Here is a 25,292-nt window from a genome sequence, read left to right on the forward strand (position 1 = left end):
ACTTTACGTGAGCATTCCCCAAATTGAAACTATTCAGGTGGCAGAAAGATTTTTGGAAAAATGTCTGCGTCCTCAGAGGATACCCACTCAATTTTTGATAGATTTGTTAAGGATCGTGCTTACAAACATTTTTTTTTGCCTTTGATCAATGCTTCTATCAACAAGTGTGCGGGACAGCTATGGGGGTGATCATGGCTCCCGATTTGGCAAATTTATATATGGGTACTTTTGAATCCCAGTGGTTGAACTTCTGTTCCCTTTAGAAATAAATCATTACATGGAAACGATATATCAATATATTCATCTTATGAAAAGGTACCCAATCTTGTTTCACTGCTTAGATTTTCAATCTAAGCAAATTTCTTTACTAGTTATTATTATCACAAAACATGAGTGGATTTACTACTTTTTTGTATTGTAAGCCAGTAACATCTAACACACTTTTATATTTCACCAGCGCCCATCCTCGTGCTTTGAAAGAGAGTGTACCTATCAGCCAATTTTTCCATCTAAGGAGACTATGTTCCTCTGTTGTAGATTACCAGACTCAAGCTCTAGCATTAAAAGATCCTTTTATTGCCCGTGGATATCCACGAGCATGTATACAGAGAACTTTTCTACGTGCCAAATACAGCCACTGAGAATGGCTTTTCCTTCCTAGGTCTGACACCACATATCAGGACCAATTAACTTGTGTGCTTTCATTCTCTGCAGACGCCGGCCTGATTCGACAGTCTATACTGAAGCATATCCTACAATTATATTCGGTTTTTCAGGCACTGCCACGATTTATTTATAGACGTGGGGGTCAGTCTAAGAGACGCTTTGGTTCATTCAGATATCACTAGATTGACAGCTCCTGTAGCTACATCTGGCTCTCATCAGCCACGTGGATCTTGCACGGTATATCAAGTATCTATGTGCATTTCTTTCGTTTATGTGAAATCTGCCAACCGCTCTATTATTTTAAAACATCACACCAGCTGTTTATCAACAAGGGTTATTTACCTTATTCAGTGTCCCTGTGAGATGAGCTATTTCGGTAAGACCAAAAGGACTCTCAAATTCACAATGATCTAACATCAATCTAATCTCTCTCTACATCTACATCCATTGGTTACACATTGTGAAGAATTTTCTCATTCTTTTCTGATCTCAGTTTTTGTGTTCTTGTACAACGCGGACCTGACTGGAGAGGAGGAGATTTCAATCTGACACTTTTACGTTTGGAATAACGTTGGATTTATTATTTCAATACACTGACACCTTTTGGTTTGAATTCTGAGTTAGATTTTACAGTTATCCTATAATTTTTTGCAGATGCTCCACTTTCAACTATGATTCAAGACTTTCGTCTTTCATTGGATTGTATTCAAGCACTACTTTCTCTGTTCTCGTGTTTCTGATTGGTTTACTTTGGAATGATCAGCGTCATCACAAGTTTGTTAGATCAGTCCGACATTTATACATCATCTGATTGACTCCAGTCATTCAAGACATTCAGTTCCAGTTTTCTGCCATGAAGTTAAGTGAGATGAGTTAGTCCGTATGTGACAAGGTGCCATAGGTTGATTAAGATAAGTATTTGAATTCACTTTATGGTTATAAATATACTAACTGAACATTTATATTGTTTACAGACAACGGTCTTTGGTTACAATTAGCCCCTAGGGAAGTGCTTTGTTGACGAAACCACTGCCATTGATGGGTCCTTTTGACAATAACTTGGATTCATTATAATTGCTATATTGACTGTTGATCTTTTTATATGCTTAAAATTTTTTTACAAAAAACACACTTTGAAGAGGTGAATGATAGATAAGACCGGGTGGCCCATATATTTTATTAGGGTACACTATCAGGGTTTCTGACACCTCTATTCTATTAACTGTTTTGCAAAACCTTGTTCATATACTGATGTAGTTCATATTTGTTTTTATTTTAATCATATACATGTCCAGATATACTCTTATACTCAATCACACACACATACACTCCATCTCTCATGATCACACACACTCTCTCATGCTCAGTCATATACACACACACACACACACAGCCTCTGTCGCACATACTCAGTTATGCACACATACACTCCATCTCTCATGATCACACACACTCTCTCATGCTCAGTCATATACACACACACTCACACACAGCCTCTGTCACACATACTCAATTATACACACATATACCTCTGTCTCACGTGCTCTTTCACTTTTTTTGCACCTCTGGAAGAACAAGGGACAGCAGCAACAAGAGCAGCCACCTCCTTCATTCAGCTTACATAGCCACAAGATTCTTCCCTTTTCTCCTAATCTCTGGGCCCTGCTGCTCTTGCTCATAATCATGGGAAGGGGAGGCTGATGCTGCTTCTTTCATCTTCACGGGCAATGCTCCTTCTAACTGTTGGGTGGTTGGGGAGGCCAGTGCTACTTGCAGTTATGTAGGCCATACTCCTCCTGACTGCTGAGGCAGGAAAGAGAGGTAAAAGGCCATTGCTGCTTCATGTGGTTCCATGGCCCCCTGCTTCTAACTATCTGGGCGGGGGTGGAGGTGAGTTGAAGGCCAATGCGGTTTCTTTCAGCTTTGCAGTCTGTGCTGCTCATGACTGCTTGGATGGGAGGCTGATGCTGCTTCTTGTGGCTCCACGGGCCGCGCTGGGGCAGGGAGTGTAGAAGGCCAATGCTGCTTGTTGTAGCTGCATGGGCTACAGTTCTCATGACTGCTGGGAGTGGGGGAGCAAGAGGGGGAGATAGAGGAAGGGTCTGCAAAGCTTTCTTTGAGCTGGGCAGCAGCATTGATGATTTATTTTGTTCCAATTTGGACCTCCTTCCCCCCATTTCAGGGAAAGCCCAGATGGTAGGTGGGACACCAGGAGCAGGCACAGCAATTCTTGGAAGGGAGGCAGCTCTTCAACCAAATTGGGAGAGAGATGGTGCCCCTGGTTGATAGCACCTATGGCCGAGGCCATATTGGCCATAGTTTAGCTACCGCTCTGTTGTTACCTCACTTTCCGGAAGCAAGTCGAGGCTTAGCTATTTGGCCAGGCCTTCCTCTAGATTCCATGGCTGACTTCCCTTTCTTCAATATCGGAGCTCTCGATGGAGAGACCATATTATCAGCCATGCTAGACTGCTTAATGAATGACTCTTCTCCTCCTAGCCAAGTCCCTACCATATGTTTATACATCTACACTTTATGCTTATCTCTACCTTTACTCTCTAATCTATCAAGCAGATTGGTGATTTATGACACATTCTGCTACATCCCAAAGACAATTTTTAGTCTAGCTGTACCTCTGTGTACCCTGTGCTCATTGCAAATGTAACTGTAACTCCAATCATAAACTCGATTGTAATCTGCCTTGACTCTGCCTTAAGAAATGGCGGCACATCAGATGTTTGTAAATAAAATAAAAATACTTGAAAGGGTAAATAATCATTCCCTATTTACCTGCTCCACCCCACGCATCATTTTATAAACCTCAGTAATATTCCCATTCACTAGCCTTTTCTCCAAGATGAAAAGGCTAGTGAATGGGATGTTATGTCTTTCTTCTTAGGGGAGCTGCTCCATCCCCTTTCTTATTGTTGCCCTTCTCTGCACCTTTTCTAGTTCCACTTTGACTTTTTTGAGATGGAACGACCAGGTCTGCACACAATGGTAAAGGTGCATCACACTATGGAGCAATAGAGGTATTGCAGTATTCTGCGTGTTATTCTCCATTCTTTTTCAGATCATTCCAACATTCTATTTGCTTTTTTGACCACTGCTGCAAACTGAGCTTAGGATTTCAATGTATTGTCTACGAGGACTTCAAGAACCTTTTTGTGGGTGGCATCTCCCAACACAGAAACCAGCATCGTGAACCTGTAGTTGGGATTAAATTTCCCTAATGCTCATCATTTTTGTTCGGCGCCACGCCATTTTTTTATGAGGCTTATATATCCAGGGATACAAGAACACTTAGATTTTTGTAGAAAATATAATTTTTTATTGATCAATATAAGTATTTTTGGGAGATGCTGATGCCATGTTTCTGACAAACTGACTACCAGCATCTCATTGTATACAGGAAGTGATCCTTCTTTTATAGATAACATACAATATTGTACTGGGTTAGAAGATTCTAGAGAGTGTGACTACCTTGAGGATAATTTACATAGGTTGTCATGTCAACAGCATGATAAGATCATCCCTAGCTTACCCCTGAGTATTTCTCCAAGGTGGGGCCCATTTACCATCACTCTTTAGATAGTCCTCTGTTCTGTTAGAATCTTACTGGTCAGGACAATTAACACATCTGAAGTTGTGTTCATAGAAACCCCTGAGAAAGTGTGTTCCATTGTGACAGTATAGCCTGAAGTTCCCTCCGTTGGCTTCTGCTTTGTGTGACCCTATAATTAGGCATCTCTGTAAGGAGCCAGCTTCGACTGCCTGTCCAGATGTTCCGGGAATTCTTGCAGGTCAGGCTCACATAGACTAAGAGAGCAGAGGATTCTGGGTCAGTTTCCTTTCTCCATGTTGGTTTTCAGGCTCAGGTACACTCATCACTTTGCATTTGCCCTCGTTAAATTTCATCCGCCATTCAGATGCCCAGTATCCTAGTCTCACAAGGTTGCCCTGCAGTTCTTCACCATCTGCTCATGTTTTAACAACTTTGAATCATTTTGTATCATCTGCAAATTTAATCACCTCACTCGTTGCTCCCTTTTCCAGATCATTTATGAATACATTAAAGAGCATAGGTCCTAGCACAGATCCCTGTGGCACTTCACTAATGACTTTTCTCCAGTGGGACAACTGACCATTTAGTCCTGCCCTCTCTCTCCTAATCAGTTAAAACTTCAGAATAGGACACTGCCTCCAATCCCATGACTTTGTAATTTCCTGATGAGTCTCTCATGGGTGACTTTGTCAAATGCCGTATGAAAATCCAGGAGGAGCTCTGTAATCCACCAGTTTACGTTTATCCACAGGCACAAGCACTGGCGCCTCCTGGTGTTGCTCTCTCAGTCTCTTCATTGGGGTTTTCCACCCTCAACCCCTTAGCATGGGTTTCCCTATCTAAGTATAGGAATCTCTCCATAGCAGAATCCCGGTCACCTCCCCAAAGGCTTGGGTTTTCCTGCCTTTAAGCAGTTCAGTTTCTAACTGCCACTACATTCACATTTAGAGGATAGATTTAAAAGCCCTTCAGACATGTAAATATCAATTCACCTGCATACTTTCAACCATATTTACAGCAACCACATTTATGGCAAAGTGTTTCTGGGGGCATGCTTTGGCAGGTGGGAGTTTGGTGTTGGGGGGGGGGGGAGAAAAACACTCACAGCTTACATTATTCTTCATGCATTATTTTCCATGAGAAATGTACCAGAAGGGGTGGGTGCAAATGTCTGCCAACACCTTGTACCTACCAGGGCTTAATTTCGGGCCGATATAGTACGGTGCATTCAGGCCGAGCGCACCGTTAACCCCCATCTGGACGCACGTTTTCGATGAGCTATTATACCCCTTATACAGTATGCATGTTGATGAGCCTATTAGTTATTCCCATGCCATACAGAAAGTAAATTGTGTAGCCAAGCCGCACATTTTACTCTCAGAAATTAATGCCTGCACAAAGGCAGGAGTTAATTTCGGCAGGCACCAGGAAAGTGTACAGAAAAGCAGAAAAAACTGCTTTTCTGTACACCCTCCGACTTAATATCATAGCGATATTAAGTCGGAGGCCCCAAAAATAAAAAAAAAATCAGCCCGTGGCTCGCGGGTTGGAAGACAGACACTCAATTTTGCCGGCGTCCGTATACAGAACCTGTGGCTGTCAGCGGGTTCGAGAACCGACGCCGGTAAAATTAAGCGTCGGCTGTCAAATCTGCTGACAGCCGCCGCTTCTGCCAATAAGGAGGCGCTAGGGAAGCGCTAGTGTCCCTAGCGCCTCCTTATTACCGCGGGCCCTCATTTGAATACTCGATCGCGCGCCCAGGAGAGTGGCCTGGGCGCGCGTCGGGAGAGCGGGCGCTCGCCTCGGAGCGCCGGCTCCCCCGCGCATTTTACTGTATCGGCCTGTTTGTGGGGAAACTGGCCTGGAACGCAGTTTCACCACTTCTTTTCAGATTTAAGAGGCAGAGCAGCACTTCCTCTTCAGGCAGCCTGCAGGGAAGAGCAAGAGAGAAAGGTGAGCCTGGAGCAGACGGAGAACAGAACAGCCACTCTGCTCCCTAATCCAGCACCTTTCCTCCTGTTGTTCCCCCTTTCCTTTTCTTCTGTAGGGAAAAGGAGGAGAGGGGGTGAAACTGAAGCAAAGGCTGCAGAGCGAAACATAGATACAAAAAGGGGTTGAATTAGCAAAAGTTTGAAAATTATGAGCAATAGTTGCCTGTTAAAGTTTCCACCCTGGCACTGATAAGCACTACCACTCATAAGTTTCAAGCGTGTGCTAGTTATTTATGTGTCTGTTACCCAGGGCTTAATTTCTGGCAGAACAATCCAGAATAGTGTTCTGCCACCTGTTTTCAAGGACCCACGGAGAGAGGGTGGATAGAGCCAGCGGTGGTAAATGAGTTCTGGCTCCTCACAGAAAGGGAGCAGAGCTGGTGCTGTAAAATCAGTTCCTACTCTTTGCAGAAATGGGGCAGAGATGGTGGTGGCTGGATCATTTCTGGCCCCCCAAGGCCCCCTCTGAAGATTTTCATGTGTGTGTGTGTGAGAGAGAGAGAGAGATCAAACTTGGCTCCTCCCCCAGGTCACTCCGGGCCCTGGCTCCAGTTCTGCTCCCTCCCCGTCCCCACAGTTCCACTTCCTTTTTGTCTACAAATTAAGCCCTGGTACCCTATTTAAAATGAAAGTACTTTGTATACTTTTCTGCTTTGAAACTTGGGGGAAGTTACTTTCTAACTGCGGCTTTTGTCCCAAAATGCATAGTTTGAAAACTACCCCCTAAACGAATGATACGTTTAACGATTCAACACACAAATTTTGCATCTTTTCATTTCAGTTTCTTCCTGCTCTCTGCTGCTCTGTTGCATCCCTTCTCCATGCAGCTGCAGCCGCTTCTCTCACTTCCCATCAGATCAGTTGTACGATCTGCCTGCCTGCCTGCCTGCTGTCACATGCAGGTGCTGCAGTGCAGGTTACAGGAGCCAGCAGGTCTGTTCTCCGCCTGGGGCAGCATCAGTGGGTGGGAGGGAGGAGAAGATTAGGAGATCTACTGCAGCGGTAGCAACTAGGAGGTGGAGGGAGCATGCACTTCGGTGCTCCTACCTGGCTCACAGTCCTAAGGCAGACAGGAAGTCATTTTGGAGTAACTAAATAAACATATTTTGAGTTTACCATAAGTAGAGTTGTATCTTTTCTTTTTTTTAAGTTTAAAATAGGATCAGCAAGCTTTTTTTTCCCGAATACCCCCTCTAAAAAGCAACATCGCTAATTGCCATGTTGTGCCATGGGGAGAAGTCCTCTGCCAAGAATCAGCTACCCAAAGTGTAGTCCCTCAGAAGCAGCTATTCTACTCTCAAGTCCACTGCTTCTGACATGCTGCTATCTCCCAAGTGCTGGAGCCGCGGGCGGTTTCAAAGCGGGTAGGTAGGCTATGCTGCTCTTGCGTCTCACGAACAGCCAGCCTGCAGGTTTTGAAACAGCTTGCGGTGCTGGAATTCCAGAGGGAGTTATATGCCAGCCTAGACGGTTTCTGGCACGTGTGCTGGGAATTGCTAATCCCACTCTAAAATATAGTGAAAATTGGAAATGTACATTTGTGTCCTCCTTTTTTTTTTTTTTTTTTTTTTTTTGAGGGGGGGGGAAGAGTGTTATTAAGATGAAGATATACTAGTTAAATGAAGAAGCATCTGCTTTGCTTGTGCAACTGGCAAATTGAAACTTTTATTCGAAAAGTATGAAAACATGCAAAAACAAGCTTAGTTGCAGGGATAAATATCAAAGTATTTACCACAAAATTGCAAATCAGAGACCCGTGAATATGCATACCAGTCTGCTTAGATATTTCTCAAAACAGTTCTGCACTAGTAAAATCTGAAAAAAAAAACCCCAAAAACATCTGGAACTGATTAACTGTGTGCATGTTTAGCCCCGCATTTTTACATTTCTTCAGACACTAAATCTTTATTAAAAAAAATAAATAAAAAGCTGCACAAGCAAAAACACAAATGGAATTAGGAACTTTTGCTTGAGACTGAGATCCATATTCAGCCTCAGGGTGGCAGGTAAATTAGCCAAATAAATTTATCTGGATATACCTTAGCTGATATAGCCAGATAAGGTTATCTGGCTAAACATATCAGCTCCCCTAAAGTTATCTCCCTGCCTTAGCCAGATAATGGCAAAAACCTGTGTTATCTGGCTGATTTGCTGGTTCCAGTGCTCTGCCCCAGGACCGCCCTGACATATTAGCCAGATACGTTTGTAGTTGCATAACATGTTTTCCAGCTATTGCACAGGCGGTCAGACTGGTGGGAATTTTAAATCCCGGCATGTGTCCAGTTCAGTGCTAAACTTAGCCAGACAAACCCTCTGAATATGGAACCTTAATATGGCTTTTTTTTTTTTTTAAAGTGAACTTTTGATGATAATGCAAGTTTAGGTTATGACAGTTTTTTTTATTTTGAGGGGGGGCCAACATCCAACATTTGGAATGACAGTCTCACTGAGCAAGTACTCTTCCCATGTCTGCACTCTGCTGTGCTGATGCTGTCCAATGCCTGCACTATACCCTGTAGCTGCAGTCTACCATGCCTATGTTTTCTGATGCTTGCACTTTCCTGTGCCTGTGTTCCCTGATACTCTAACCTGTGCTGCATGCACCTTTGCCTACACCTGATTCCTGCTTTCTCTCATGCCTATTCTCTCTGACGCCTGTCTCCCTCTGTGCACTTTCATGCCCTCTCTCCACCATGCTCTTGCTGTTTGGGCGCCTGCGTCTACAGTTTTGTTTTCTTCAGGGCCTGTGTTGCGGGATGCTTCAGCCTCTCTCATGCCCCTATTCTCTGATGCCTTTGCCTTCTCATGCCCATGTTCTCCATAGCCTTGTTCTGTATCTGTGCTCTCTGTTTCATACCCTTTCTTCTGAGACCTATATGCTCATCAGGGTAGTTTATCAGTAGTGTGCTAACTGCAGAGTTATGCATGTTATTTCAGGTGCGCACACAAAAAACCAACCAGACTTTCAAATATAAGATGCACTCACAAATGACTCTGAGGATCAGGTTGCTATGTAACTAAATATACCTGCATAACTTCACCCGTAGCAAAACGGGGCACTCGTTTATGTGTATAATTGGCATGCCTTTCATGCCCACAAGACATTGAACTTTCAATTAAAATGAGCCTAAATCTTTAATGCACCCCCAGAACACCCTTTTATTTGGTGCACATACATTTGTAATGAAATTATGTGCATATTTGTAGACGGTTGAAAATCCACATTGCTCACCGTGCAAGCATTCTCTGAGGCTTTCTTATCCTCCCTCTCCCTCCCAACTCTTTTATACAGTCTGATTAGACTTTAATGCAACCGAAGGCAGATTTGGAGGAAGGAAATTCTGCAAAATAAAATTGGTTCATCTGTTAGTATTTCAAATCTCATTTTTGTATGCTTTAAAAAAAAGAATCTGTAAAGTGCATGAATTTAGTCAGGAATACGATACTCATTTATTTATTTATTTATTTTCAACTTTTCTATACCGATGTTCCTGTAAAGTATACATATCGCACCGATTTACATCAAAACTGAATGGTCGCCATGGGGCGGATACAATGAAACATGTGATATAATAAAACATGTAGAAACACTGAACAATTAGACAATTGGTAGGAATACCAAGAACATGTGGTATACTGAACATGAAAGAAACTTCCAGCTGATTTAAGAAACTTCCAGCTAATTTAATTTAATTTAATTGTCAGTGACAGAATTTCACAGCTGTAAAACTATATAATATTTTGTCTGCAGAACTAGAACTTTAATAACCAGTTTGAATACAATCAGATTAAGTTAGCAAGTAGCACATTTAAGACTAATCGGAGAAAATTCTTTTTCACGCAATGCACAATAAAGCTCTGGAATTTGTTGCCAGAGGATGTGGTTAGTGCAGTTAGTGTAGCTGGGTTCAAAAAAGGTTTGGATACGTTCTTGGAGGAGAAGTCCATTAACGGCTATTAATCAAGTTTACTTAGGGAATAGCCACTGCTATTAATTGCATCAGTAGCATGGGATAGACTTAGTTTTGGGTACTTGCCAGGTTCTTGTGGCCTGGATTGGCCACTCTTGGAAACAGGATGCTGGGCTTGATGGACCCTTGGTCTGACCCAGCAAGGAAATTTCTTATGTTCTTATTCTCCAGCACTATCGTAAATGGTATGTAATTCAAATAACCAACCGTAACAGATTCAGAAAGGAGACATTTGGCTTCTTCCTGGTTCCAGTTTAGTTTTTGTTTGTATATTAGTAGGAGTCATGGATTTTTTTTTATTATTTGTAAGAAACGTATGGCATTTTTTTTCCAATTATTATTTTACTTGACTTACAAAATGAAAACCTTTTCCTTGAAATGGATATGTTTACCTTACCTAGTTGGAGTATTTGCTTTCTAGGGTACCTCCTTGAAGAATTGTTTTCATAGTGATCTTAGAAATTACTGATGTTATGTTATATTACAACTTCTTTTGAAACCTATTGTAAAAAAGAACAGCATAGAATTTTTTTAATTTTTTTCTTTTAGGATTCTTTTCAAGCTGTTCATCCTCTCTATCGGCTTCACATAAGAATAATCCAAAGACAATTTTGTGCAGGAGTTTTCAAAAACCTACATGGGTCTCTTCTTCAGAGGAGACCAAGCAGGAAACCATGTGTGGTCTTGAAACTTGGCATATAGAAACATCCTTAGGTTATTCTTATGCTTTTATATGCGTAAATAGCATGTACTCATGTACATGCTATTATGTAAACATCATACGTAAAGAAGGGCTTGTGCGCAAATAGATAGGTGCAAAAAAGGGGCGGTCTAGGGGTATTCCAGGGCAGAGCCAACATGTACATGCATAAATTGATATTTTAAGAGAGCCTTAACGTGTAGATTTGGCAACTTAACATGTATAATTTTACACCTGCTAATTATCTTACATAAGTGCCATCAAATTTGTTTCTAAGGTATTATTAGCTAGGTAGCAGGACTGGGTAAACTGGGGAGAATTCAGGCTGAAGAACCAGGAAGGTCTCGATGTCTTGGAGATGGCCTGGGTAAACTGGTGGAGGAATAGGAGTACTGGTTAATTTCCTTTACACGTTAGAAACTTTTCTGACTTGCATGTGTAAACAGAGACATACACAGTTAAGTTCTAACTAATTTTCGCTCGCAAATTATCCAAGTGTATAATTTAAAAATAGATTAGAAAAATACATGCGTTTTTTGCATCAGGTACGCATTCAGTGGTTCACTGGCACTTAGGGGGTCATTTTCCAAGGAATTACCGCGGGTGATAATTCCGCAAATCGCGCTAACAGCCGTTAACGCGATTTGCGAATGCAAATTTTTAATTTTGTATTCAGGGGGCGGGAGTATATGTAAAGTAGGAAAGAGTTATCGTGTGCCGTGAAACAGCCGCAGTGTTAGCGCGGCTCCTACTGCGGCCAATAGCTACACCTCTTTCATTTGCATTATGTTGTGCGCTAGAGGCTGGTAAAAGTTTATTGTGGTTCACGACAGCCTGTTTCAGTATGCTGCAGGCTGTGTGAGAGAGAGAGAGAGAGAGAGAGAGAGAGAGACTTGCTATAGTGCCTCCTCCCTAGACAGGTATTTGTATCCCTATGGGAGGCCCACCTAGTAACTCGAGGTGGGGTTTAGGTATGAGTGTAGGGGGTTGGGGGCCACTTTGACATTCAACGTGAGACGTACGAACAGAACAATGGTCTCTTGTGAAGATTTGATGACCTACGGAGTGAGGAAACTCACTCCAAGATGAGATTTGGGCAAGGTTCTCTCCACCTAGCTTGAGGGACTCTCTACCTGGGTAACATCAAGCTAGGTGGAGAGAACCTTACCCAAATCTCATCTTGGAGTGAGTTTCCTCACTCCGTAGGTCATCAAATCTTCACAAGAGACCACTGTTCTGTTCGTACGTCTCATGTTGAATGTCAAAGTGGCCCCCAACCCCCTACACTCTTATCTAATCCCCACCTCGAGTTACTAGGTGGGCCTCCCATAGGGATACAAATACCTGTCTAGGGAGGAGGCACTATAGCAAGTCTCTCTCTCTCTCTCTCTCTCTCTCTCTCTCTCTCTCCCTACAGCATACTGAAACAGGCTGTCTGGAAACATCATGAACTGCAATATATACTGGCAATGTAGCCCAAATTGGGTTAATAGCGCAGCTTGCACTAAGAGCGTGTTGCATAGCTGTTATCACAATTTGCGATACACATGCATATTAGCATAGGGTACGCCCCTTTTTGCTATCGCATGCGATACCAATGCGATATTGGAAAATGAGGCCCTTAGCCGGATAAGTAGCGCTTTTTGAAATTTATCCGACTATCTTAGCCAGATAAGTAGCACCTTTTTTTTTTTTTTTAAATGTATCTTTCCAAGTTATGTATAGTATGTTTCTATACATACATACGAATGTTGCAGTGTAGATTTATACATATTTTATAAGTCATGCATATATTGCCTCAGGTACAAAAATTAGATTGTAAAGCCCTCTGGGGATAGGGAAATACCTACAGTACCTGAATGTAAACCAATGTGATATCTCAGATCGAATGTCGGTATAAAAAAAAAAAAAAAAAAAAGATATGCACAGATTATAAACTACTAAGGTAGATCTGAACATGGCCATATCTAGGTGTACATACGGGCTTTTGCGCAGTTCTTTAAAAGTTATCCTCATTGTCTCCCAAAAGAGATCCATTTTATTTTCTCCAGGACCAAAATAGTTCCTAGAACTTTGCACTGCAGAATGGAAGGATTTTACCATTAAACCTTTCCTGGAAGAATCAGACTTTAGATCAGTACTGCAAGGCACTGGTTTTAACTGCCTTGGACTACTGTAATTCGCTTTATCTCTCTGTCTACCATAAGACCACTACAATTAATGCAAAATGCGGCAGCAGGAATGCTTAACTGGTAGAAAAATAAAAGAACACATAACTCTAATACTCATTAGTCTACGCTGGCTTCCGATAGCCTTGAGATCTAAATCTAAAGTGCTGAGCATGATCTATAAACTGTTACATAATGATTCAAATTCCTAGCTGGCATCCATATTCAGAGTTTATAAACCAACACGTCAACTGCGCTCCAAGGACAAAAGTTTGCTAGAAGTTCCTACAGTAAAAATAGCTAGACTGGAAATTACAGGAAATCGTGTGTTCTCTGTAGCAGGCCCAAGACTCTGGAACTGGTTACCTGAGGCAATTCACCCTTGGATCTTATTTTATTTATTTATTTTAAGTTTTTCTATACCGGCATTCGCAATAAATATCGCATCATGTCGGTTTACAATTAACAAGAGGATAGGTAACAAAAAAGGTAAAAAATAACATTTATCCTAATAATAATAATAATAATAGTAATAAAACATTAAACAAGAGAAGGCTAAGGTATGCAGTTACAATAAAACAAGGGAGTAATACAACTTGGAGCATAGAAAAGAAGCAGGGGATTAAATAGAGAGAACGTAAATGCCAGTCAATGTGCTTAAAGCATTAATGAATTGTCCTTGTGAGGTAGGGATATTAATTACCATGATTAAGGCAAAGTCTGAGCGCCTAGTTAATAATGGAATAGGTTCAGTTTAGTTCGGGAAAGGCTTTCATGAATAGCCACGTTTTGAGTCTTTTCCTAAATGTGGGCAGGCAGGGTTCCTGTCGCAAATCTGGTGGGATGGAATTCCACAGTGTTGGTCCTGCAGTGGAGAAAGCTCTGTCTCTGGTGGTTATGTGCCTCATGGATTTGGAGTGTGGTACTTGTAGGGTTTCTCTATAGGACTCTCTGATTGGTCTGTTGGACGTAAATTTTTTGAGAGGAATTTGAAGGTTGAGCTGAGAGTGTTGATGTATAGCTTTGAAAATAGTGGTTATGGACTTATATATGATTCTGTAGTGAATTGGCAGCCAGTGCAGGTCTTTGAGGATTGGTGATATGTGGTCTCTTCTATGAGCGCTTTCAAAAAGGCAGGCATTTCAGTAATTCAGGCTTTTTGCTCTTTAAAAATGTTTTTTTTTAATTATGTTTCTGTTGTTGTTTCTCATCCTTTATAGTTTTGTACTTGAATAACCCGCTGTGAACTACCCCAGGAACAAGTGGGTTGTAAGAATTTTATAAATAAATCATGAGATCTGGGAGTGCATCTGGAACAGGGTAGGCAGGCCGGAGAGGGGAAGATGTGACTAAGCGAGAAACATCTGAGCAGATGAAAACATTTTCTAAATAGGTAGCCTTGTGCGTTCGAATTCACAGACAGCAACAACTTTTAGGAACCAAAGAGCAATGCAGGCGCTAACGGTACAGGTCATGCAGCAGAAAAGTTAGGGAGAAAAAAAAATCACTGACGAGTAAAGCATTCGGTCACTGATTCAAAAAAAGAAAAATGGTAATATAAAGAGAGCATGAGAGAAGAGTTCAAACTTTGCTGCTTGCTTTCACACCATTTCTTTGTGGACCGATATAGGGAAAATGTGTGTACATCACATAACTGGAAGGTAATTTAAGCAAAAAAAAAAAAAAGGTTTCTGGCATTGTTCAAGAAACTGATCAGATGGAAATTGCACACAGCACATGTTTTCTGCACCCTTTGAGACCTACACAAGGACTTACATATGCATACCCTAGAGAAATGGGGGTGGGGTATAAAAGAAGTATTCAGATAGCCCAGAGGTATAAATAATGCACAAGAGACTTAACATTTTCTAGTGAAATGGGAGCTAAAGAACAACAGGTTATGATTACGAGGCTCAAAGAGGGCAGACTGAGGAGTAAGAGAGAAATATTTTGCCATAGGGAAGGGTGGTGGAGACATGGAACAGCCTCCCAGTGGAAGTAATGGAGGTAAATACAATATCAGAATTCAAGAAAGCCTGGGACAGGCACAGATGATCCTTAGTTGGATGGGTGAAGGTAAAGAGAGATCAAGTAGGCTCTGTAGCATCGCAACAGGAAAAGAAAATAAGCAGACTAGAGAAATCTATTATCTTATTCATGCTCACTGCAGGGGAACCTTAGAAGGCTCCCAACTAGTGTTACCGTCCCTAGCACACAGACCATAATGGTTCATTCCAGGTACGAAACAACAAAAGGAGTGAGGTGGCGCCCCTGATGGTAGAGAGATGAGTCATCTGGTAGAAGGAGACAGAATCTCTCCTATCTGACAGGCCGATACAGTACAGTGTTCTCCAACAGAGCGCACTGTTAACCTGCTCTTGGACGCGCGTTTTCCCATACCCCTTATTCAGTAAGGGGCGGAAAACATGCGTCCAACCCGCGGCACCTAATTAGGTATTCCCGCGCGATACAAAAAGTAAAATGTGCAGCCAAGCCGCACATTTTACTTTAAGTAATTAGTTTCTGCCGGCACCGGGAAAGTGCACAGAAAAGCAGTAAAAACTGCTTTTCTGTGCACCCTCCGACTTAATATCATGGCGATATTAAGTTGGAGGTCCCGAAGGGTAAAAATAAGTGAAAAAAAATTTTTTTTTAAATGGGCCGGCGGCTGTCGGGTCGAAAACCGGATGCTCAATTTTGCCGGCGTTCGGTTTCCGAGCCCGTGGCTGTCGGCGGGCTCGAGAACCGATGCCGGCAAAATTGAGCGTCGGCTGTCAAACCCGCTGACAGCCGCCGCTCTGGGCTAAAAGGAGGCGCTAGGCACGCGCTAGTGTCCCTAGTGCCTCCTTTTGCCTGTTTCTACCGCACCACCTCATTTGCATCCTGAATCGCCCGCACAGGTGAGGACTGCACCTTGTACCAGAGAAAGGTAGATGAGAAAACCCTGTAAGGTATAGGAGAGGTGTCTGGAAATGGCCTGAAGCGGTGCCGTAGAAGACTAAAACAATGCCGTGAATGAAGGTGGTGAAAAAAAGGAGTCCACTAACCCTGTCTGACTAGCAGAGCGCCCATCCAGTGCAAGGAGGAGAGGAGGAGTCATTCCTGTGGCTGGCAGTGTAAAAGTAATGGGAGGGCAAGGATCTCCAGGTAGTGGGATCTTTCGGAGACGAGGCAGCAGAGGAAATCACCATTGGAAGTATCAGCTTGAGAGACATTTGATCGGGGACAGTTAAGAGATGCATCGATTGTCAAAGAGATTTCACAGCAGTTATGACATAAGCAGTGTGTGACATAAGCCTCGATTTTCCTTGGACACATTTTAAGATGCTTCTGTTCATGAGCTATCCAGATCGCTGAAGATTGGCTAGGGTGGCTTCTTGGAGCGGTGTACAAATGTTTAATGTGCATCTTCTGTGTACGGAACAAATTTGTTGTGATTGATATCCCCTGATCTAAATTCACCATCTGCCACATTTTTTTTTTTTTTTTTTAAAGTTTATTTTGAGTAAAGAATTTCCTTGAAACTCCAGGGCCTGAGAATGCTGATTAGAGTCTGGCTGCCTGTTTTCCAAACACTGTGTACCGGTATATCTTCCAACGCAATGGGAAAGAACCTTAATTCCCCTATTTTATAGGGGGGGGACGGGGGACTACATCACAATCTGTTCTTAAGTAGAGAGGGTGGCATTGTATAGGATCACTGGAAATGGGTTCAGTTACATAAAGATGCCACGCTGTTACTTTTTTGTCAGCAAGCCAGGCAGGTGTCAGTATGGAATGGATGGTCTTCTGCACCCTGCTTGTGGCTTTTCTTTCTCTCGACGCCCTGACACGTGAGTTGGGTAGGAAGGAAGTTTCCCCATAAATTTTCTCACTAACGCGTCTCTCTTTCAATCTGTGTGAATTTTAGGGTTTGATAACTCGACCTCCTGTGCTGACCCCGGGGTACCGGAGAATGGATACAGGAAGCCCAGCAAGGGGGTTTTCTTTGAAAACGCCACAGTCCGATTCCTCTGCCAAGAAGGATATAAACTGAGGGGCACTTTCAAGCAACAGTGTGTGAGAGATGTCAACGGCTCCCTGGGCTGGACACCCAGCGATAAACCCGTGTGCCTGCAAGAAGGTGAGTCCGTTTTAAACTCTGTTCATACTGCGCTGGAAGGCAGCCGTGAGAGAGGTTTTCCGGTTGTGGTTGCATGTACAGCGTGAGAGAATGGAACACGTTTCCGAGCCACATCCCCTCCTTTCTGATAGGCCGATACAGTACAGTGTGCTTGGCCGAGCGCACCGTTTAGCATGCGATTGGCCGCGCGTTTTCGACGCGCATCTATTACCCCTTTGTACAGTAAGGGGTTTAGCGTGTCGAAAATGCACAGCCAACACCCCCCCGAAAACTAATAGCGCTCATCACATGCAAATGCATATTGATGAGGCTATTAGTTAGTCCCCGGGATACTGAAAGTAACATGTGTGGCCAAGCCACACATTTTATGCTCAGAAATTAACACCTGCACACCCTCCGACTTAATATCCTAGCGATATTAAGTCGGAGGAACCAAAACTTAAAAAAAAAAAAAAGTAGGAAAAAAGGTAGGAAGAAATCTGCCCGCTGGTCAGCAAAACAGATGCTCAGTTTTACGGTGTCCGTTTTCCTAACCTGAGGCCGGTAAAATAGAAAGTTGGTTGTCGGACCTGCTGACAGCCACCTCTACCGCTAATAAGGAGGCACTAGGGACGCGCTATTTATTTATTTTATTTATTTATTCGTTTTTATATACCGTCATTCAGTTTAGCCATCATTGGTGGTGGGGTGGAGGGGGAATAGGGCTGGAGGGTGCTAGAAGCCAAGAGTAACAGGTGTGAGAGAGAAAAGGGAAGGAAAAAAAAAAAGGATAAAGTGCGTAGCTTGCTGGGCAGACTGGATGGGCCGTTTGGTCTTCTTCTGCCGTCATTTCTATGTTTCTGTGGTTTACAAAATCAAACAAAAATCAGATAAATTATACATAGTTGCAAGAAAAAACAATAACAATAGTGAAATGGTAGGTAGAGGAAGATGGTGGGGTGAAAGAGGGGGAGAAGGGAAAGATGCAAAAAGGAAAGTTACAATAATAGCATTAATTCATCTTAAAGGAGGGCTTCTATCATTATTTCTTATTAAATTCTGAAATTGTAATACTTAAGGTTGATGCCAGCTGTAGTTACTGTTTCTTTCTTGTTTGGGTTTGAAAGGTTGAAATGATTGTAGATGGATTGTTGATATAGATGATCATTGATGTAGACTGTACGAAAGAGGAAAGTTTTTAGGTCCTTCTTGAACTTTTTCATGTTAGATTGAGTTCTTAAATAAGGCGGTAGAGAGTTCCATTTTTTGGGGGGAAGCAATGGAGAATGCTCTGTTTCCTGTAGTTGATAGTCGAGCATCTTTGATGGGAGGAATTTTTAGACAAGAAGTGTTGTTAGATCGAAGATTTGTTTTGGTAATTTGTGGAGTGATTTTTAAACCAGTATGTTTTAAACCAGCTATTGTTCCTAGCGCCTCCTTATTAGCACACCACTTCATTTAAATACTGAATTGCGCGCCCAGGAGAGGTGGCTGGGCACGCGTCAGGAGAGCGGGCGCTCAACACGGAGCACCCGCTCTCCCGCGTTTCTTCCTGCATTGGCATGTGAGTGTGGTATTTATCCAGAGATATTAGCAGCGTGCGCTCAGCTGAGCAGAGTGAGAGCAGCTCAAGCAAATCTGCATGCAAATGTACTCCTGACTCTCTGCCTGTCAAATTAAACGCCTCCTCCCTGCCTTATCATGTTTGCCAAGGGAGAGCGATCTTGTCCAGCCAGTCCTAGAAACTTTATTGTTGCGCTGCCACCCTGATGGTCCTACCTGCAATTGCTCACTGCAAGATGTCTTTCTTGTTCAGTTCTGTGCCTCTCGAGGGATTAATCGATAAATAATTCTTGCACGTATCCTGTTTGAAATTCATCAGGGTGTTGGAATAAGCTTTGTAAGTAGTAATTGACTGGAGTATATTTGCTTGCAAAGTGATTATCCACAAATTTATTTTTCAGAATAGCTGTAAATTTGTCATTCCTTCGACAGTGTGTTAGAAAGTGAGAAATTTTGTTTTTGATGTTGAAATGATGATGATCCTTGTGTGCGATACATAGCACTGTGTAGAAATATGTCCCCACTGAATCTTGACAGGCCTCTCTTCCGCACGTTCAGATATTTCTGCAGCCACGTAAGGCAGGCGACCCTGCTCATCGTTAAGTCATTCCATATAGGTTTCTCGAGGAGAGAAATAGGATTACACTAGCGGAAGGTTTCCCAAACCTGACCTGGGGACTCTACAGTCGGGTTTTCAGGATGGCCGTTATGAATATGCATGAGATAAATCTACAGTATTGTTAACATTGTCTGTGCAAATTTACCTCGTCACATTCATTGTGGATATCCTGAAAACCAGGCTGGTTATGGGGATTCCCAGGACAGGTTTGGGAAGCCCTGCCCTAGCAAATCGCAAACAGTATTATCTTCTCCAGAAATGAATGAAGTAACGAGGTCAGTCCACTTGAATATTAGAAATAAAGGTCAGCAAATAAGGTAATTCCTTTTCCACTGGTTTCATAATTACTCTTATGACTACATGGTCTAAAGCTAATATATGCACTTTTGCGATGCAGAATCGCTGCAGTCTAGAAACAAAAATATGTGCCAGGGAATTCTTCACCCCTTGCTGAAGTTTATGCCAAGAGGTGATGGGAGAAAATCAGGGACCTTGATTAAAAGTGGTAGTGAGTAGACCTGCATCTTGCAAACTGTAAGTTAGATGCCCATGTGACACAATGTGCTAGTGAAATATATTCCTCAAAATAAAAAAAAAAAGAAAACCACAGAAAAAACAATAGATAATCAGAACCTTGGGTAAAAAGCACTGTGAAACTTTTGCCAGATTCTTAAATTTAGCACTTTTGGGATAAAGTCATGCAGTGCTGTTTGTGGCAGATTTTGCCTGCATAATTTTTTCTATAGATTTTATTTTCCTTTCCTGAAATGGCAGGATATGAATACCTGGGCTGCCTGCTTGCAAAGCACATGTGCACGTTTCTTCCTCTGCACCCTGTAGCTAATTTTGAAACACGTAAGTCATTTCTTTTTCAAAATTAGCTAGTATAAAATACATGTTTATGTTTGCACCTGTTATTTGTGCAGGGGGACCAGTTGGGAGGGTGGCAAAATGATGTGCATACATTTTGAAGAAATGAAAATGTATGAGCACTGCTTTACTCCAGCGATTATACACATGCCCCTGGAATCGTCTCTCTTTAACCCAGTTAAAGGTACATTTCCTATGAAAGCCCACACGCATTTCTAGCTAGCTAGATCATTTTCAGCCAGGCCAAATTACCCACGGAAGAATCCAATGCACTCTGTCGTTTAATCCACTGCACTTCTGAAGATCATACATTAGCTTCAACTCCCACCAAGGTGTAAACACAGTATATACATTACATTCAGAGCCATAATCTGCCTGAGACATACTCGAATGCCTCTCAGATCCAAAGAATGCTGCTTGGAATTGCTGCACCTCCCAGTATCCCCAAGAGGCTGCTTCTCTCTCGGTCAGGGCACTTCTGTAATGAGGCAGGGTGAGGCAGCCGCCTCGGGTGGAAAAATTTTGGAGCAGCAAAAAATGCCCCCTCCCCCCCCCCAAAAGGCTGGTTGGTCACCTCACCTTGCCACCACATTATATGTTTAGCTAAATGTCAGCGATGTTTCCACCCCACCCCACCCCCCCCCGGCAACCAAAAAAGGAGGAGGCCCCATGCACTACTGGTGGAGCCCAACCTACCAGTGACAGGAGGGAGAGTAGGTCTTGTGCTGCCGGTGAAACCCAACCTGCTGGCCAGCAGGAGCAGGACAGCAAGATTTGCATGCCACCAGCAGAGCCCAACCCACCAGGGGCAGGGTATAAGAACATAAGATATGCCATACCGGGTCAGTCCAAGAATCCATCAAGTCCAGTATCCTGTTTCCAACAGTGCCAACCCAAGTCATAAGTGCTGGAAAGAACCCAAACATTAAATAGATCCCAAGGTACTAATGCTGGTAACAAGCAGTGGCTATTCCTTATTTCCTAGCATGTAGACAGATGGACTCAGTACCCAGTGGGTTATGCACCTCTGCCAGCAGATAGAGACAGCGCAAACTGATGTCTCAATATATATATGTACTCCTGCTGCAACATCAGCTCACCAGTATTCTCTGTCTCCAGCAAATGGTGGACGTGCATCTCCCTATGGGGATTGCTTCAAATTTCAGAGCAGATCTAAAAATAAATAAATAAATAGTCCCACTCTCCTGCAGTGATACCAGTTGGTCCCTCCCCCAGTTGAGAATTCCTGAGGTGATTTCCGTGGTCCTTCAGAGGTGTACCTTGGTCTGGTAGATGTTTTTTGCGGCGTGGATTTAGCTGGTTGTACAGCTTAAAGGTAGCGGGTGCAGAAAGCAGAGTGCGGCGGTGATGGCAGATGCCCTCTCCCCCTGCAGCCGGAGACTGTCTCTGTACTCAGCCGGGAAGGGCTGAGATCAGGTAAGTTTAAAAAAAAAAAATCGTCAGACAGTGTAGAGGAGTTTTGTAGTTCTTCCGGTCTCCATGCTTGGCGTGCCGTTCCCGCTCCCATGGAGGTTAAGGGGTCTGGGCAGACTGGCGGGTTGAGCAGCCTGGGTGAGTTAGGTCCCATTGTTAAACGTTTTCCTGCGCACTGCGTGGTAGCCCCAGTGGTGTTTTTGCACGCTTCGGTGCGTGTTTGACTATCCTTTATAGCAGTGGTTCTCAATAGGTGTGTCAGGACATACTAGTGTGTTGCAAGATCCCGGAAGGTGTGTCACAAAGCCAGCAGAAAGCTGCTCATTCCTCATCAGTATGGGCAGGGGTTTCCTAACTTCTCCTTTATTTGGGTATGACCAGAAGCTGCTCTTGCTTCCTTCTCCTCTTCCTGGCCCAATGGAAGGTTGTTCTCTCTTCCTTCACCAAGCTCGGAGCGAGATACCACCAACTCTTGTTCAAATGCATCCAGCAGGACACCAACTTTATCTTCCCCTGCCTGGCCTGGGAGTGAGGTTGCTGATGTTCTCATCACCCCATGGGGCCTGGATGTGAAAGCAGAAGCATGAGGGAGAGAGGTGCATGTTATATAAATCTACTACTGACTTCCGCTGCCTCCTCATCTTCTTCCTCTCTTCCATGCTTCTTGCCCACATCTGTTGCTGGTAAAGAGTAGGGAGACTCTAGATTGGACTGAAGGCTTTTCTGCTGACTGGGAGCCAGGAGAAGGGGGAAATGTGCAGGGCAGGAAGGTGTGGGAAGATAAGGAGGAAGGGGTGAGGGAGAGGAGGTTGGGGTTGCTGGGGAGATGGAGATGGGAGGGGCTGGGGCTCCTGGCAAGGGATGAAAGATGGAAGTGGAGGGAAAGATAAAGGTGTGGGGGGGTTGCTATGTTGGGGGAGAGGAGAGGTTGAGGGATACTGCAGGAAGGGTTGGGAAAGAGGAGGTCAGATGTATGCTGGATAGGGAAGGGCAGGCAGAGTTGAGCAGGGGAGGGAGCACGAGGAAGAGGATGCGAGGGTGGGGGATGTCGGGAATGTTGGACAGGGATATGAGGATATGGGTAGTTGGGAGAAGTGAGGGGTGATGGGGGCATGGAAGAGAGTGACTGGGTACAAGGGCCATACTATGTCAGTTTTGAGAATATTCATTTCTTCTCTCTTTGAACTTTGCTTAGTGTAGGAGGAAATATATTTCTGTTTCTAGTTCTCCAGTTTTGCACTGCATGCAGAAGATCTTCTTGGAGTTTCCGTTGTAATTTGTGCTATTTTATTCTATATTTGGTGAAGGCAGGTCTATCTGTGTGTATGTGACTGAGATGAGGAACTTTACTAGAGGTTTGTATCAGCCTTATTAGTTGTATTTTCTCAATATTATATTCCACTGGTGGTGAGCTGCTGCCTTTTCATGGGTAGGGCTATGGCTTTTTTATTTCTTGGGAGTTAGTATTGCTAAGATATGGCAGGTTTGATAGACATGTACAGAGTGGGGGTTTTGTATTATTTTACAGTGCACCTGGTAGTAGAGGGAGTTTGTGATGCTGTTATTGAGATGACACCAGAATCAGAATATCTTTTTTGTACGGCGAGTTGTACAGGGAAATGCCTTAGTTCTGCTCTGCACCCATTGTTAGGAAGCAGGGGATTCCTGTGGATGCAGAGAATATGTTTATATTTTCTCACATGACACTCATGTGAGCATCATCTCTCAGGTGTGTCCTGATAGAAAAAGGTTGAGAACCACTGCTCTATAGGAACATCGGTGTGCGCAGTGTGTCCGGCTGTGCGTATGTCTTGTGCTCAGTTTTGGGCGCACTTCCTGTGAACACATTTTTCAGCATAGCGGTAGTACGCCCAGATTTTGGCGCATTGTTTGTGCATTTGTTTTTGTGATTCTTAATCTGGGGCACCTAATTTTTAGGCACATAAAATTTGTGCACTTGACGTTTTTGCAGCGCGAGCTGGCTGGACACATAGTCTCAGTCGTCTGCTGTTCTAATGGCACCGGTGAATAAGAAACCTAAGCACCTTTCTCACATTCGGGCATCTCAGCCTGAAGTGCGCTCTAACGTGTCAGTGCTGCTTAGAGGCTCAGGGAGGATTGGCTTCCTCTGATTTTGCTAAGCCTGGTTCTTCCCAGTTGGATGTTGGTTTGCTTAAGGACTTGTCTGGAGGTGCGCCAGACCTTGGACCTCCTCTGACTGGTTCATCTGCAGGAGACGGCAGCTCAGTGGGCCGTGCTCCAGTGCCTTCTGGTTTTGGCCTGGATCCTTCTGCCTTTTCTTGAGTAGAGGTTTTTTCAGGGATTGCAATCCTTTCTTCAGGCGCAGTCCTCAGCTTTGGGCAATCCGGTCAGATCAGATCCTTAGCCAGTGGCCCCTCCCTCTTCCAGTCCTATGTTTAAGAACCGAAGCATACCTCGGTTGGCTGCGCGTATTCCAGACGGGAACCTGGATGACTCTGATGATGAGGCAGATCCTAACTCCCTGGAGGTTGGAGAATTTCCTCTGGGATTGGAACCGTATCGGATCATGTTGCAGTTCTTTCATAGAGATGAACTGCCGACCCTGATTTCCCAAACATTGAAGACGCTGGGAGTACCTGGAGCAGATTCCATGTCTGCGACAGAATCCCATTTTGGTTTCCTTCCTAAAAGCATCTTGTTTTTTTTCCCTGTTATGGAAGCCATTCAAGAGTTGATTGATCTTGAATGGGATGCACCAGAGGCAAATTTCAAAGGGGGTCTGACACTGGATGGGCCTGTACCCCCTGGACCCAGTGGTGAGAGAGTGTTTGCATTTTCCGAAGGTGGAAGCGCTGGTCTGTGCAGTCTCTAAGCGGACGACTATCCACATGGAGGGAGGAGTGGCCTTGTAGGATGTGCATGATAGGAGAATTGAGGCCATTCTCAAGCAAGCATTTGAAGCAGTGGCAATGACATTGCAGATAGCTTCCTATTGTGCCCTGGTGGCTCGCTCTTGTCTGCTTTTCTCTCAGGAGGTTGATGATTCTGGGGTGAACTCCAGAGCAGTTATGGAACCCGCCGCCACCTTAGCAGATGTGGGCTGCAGTTTGGTCCTTACCCCAGCTAGGGGAGAGGCTTCAGTAATAGTGGCCAGACGTCAATTATGGCTGCGTAACTGGTTAGCCGACGTGACCTCCAAAGCTAATCTCACAAAGTTGCCATTGAAAGGTAACCTCTTGTTCAAGAGCAATTTGGAGAAACTGGTCAGTAATTGGGGTGAATCCCTGGTTCCTCGATTGCTGGAGGATAAGAAGCAGTCGCATTGTCTCTTTGCTATGAGGGGTCATCTTCGGGGTTCCAAATGATTTCGTACCTACAGTGGGTCGATCTTTCATAGGACTCGGCCTTTCGGTAGATCTCAATCCTTTCGTCCCAGGCAACCCAAGAGAGGTGTGGGCTCAGGGGGGCGGATCCCGAGCCTCACAATGAAGGTTTGCCAATGTACCCCCAGAGTCAAGAGAAAGGGGGACGTCTCTCTCTTTTTTATCAGAGGTGGGTCGAAATCACATCGGATCAGTGGGTCCTGGAGGTGATACGAGAAGGATATGCGTTGGAATTTCGCAGTATTCTTCAGGATGTGTTCATGGTGTCTCCTTGCCAT

The 25,292-nt window shown here is 43.7% G+C and overlaps 1 protein-coding gene across 3 annotated transcripts in view; it reads left to right on the plus strand.

Annotated features, from left to right (window-relative positions):
- The window catches only part of SUSD4 (sushi domain containing 4), a 154,540-nt gene that overhangs the window by 86,300 nt on the left and 42,948 nt on the right, over positions 1-25,292 (plus strand). For 2 of the 3 annotated variants that reach the window (XM_029593107.1, XM_029593109.1), the window contains exons 3-4: positions 16,972-17,184; positions 20,120-20,200. In XM_029593107.1, the coding sequence (XP_029448967.1) occupies positions 16,972-17,184; positions 20,120-20,200 (294 nt within the window). The remainder of the gene's footprint in view (positions 1-16,971; positions 17,185-20,119; positions 20,201-25,292) is intronic. The other variant, XM_029593110.1, reaches the window with a different exon arrangement.

This window comes from Rhinatrema bivittatum, chromosome 3 (assembly GCF_901001135.1).
Source record: "Rhinatrema bivittatum chromosome 3, aRhiBiv1.1, whole genome shotgun sequence".
Taxonomy (NCBI): Eukaryota; Metazoa; Chordata; class Amphibia; order Gymnophiona; family Rhinatrematidae; genus Rhinatrema; species Rhinatrema bivittatum.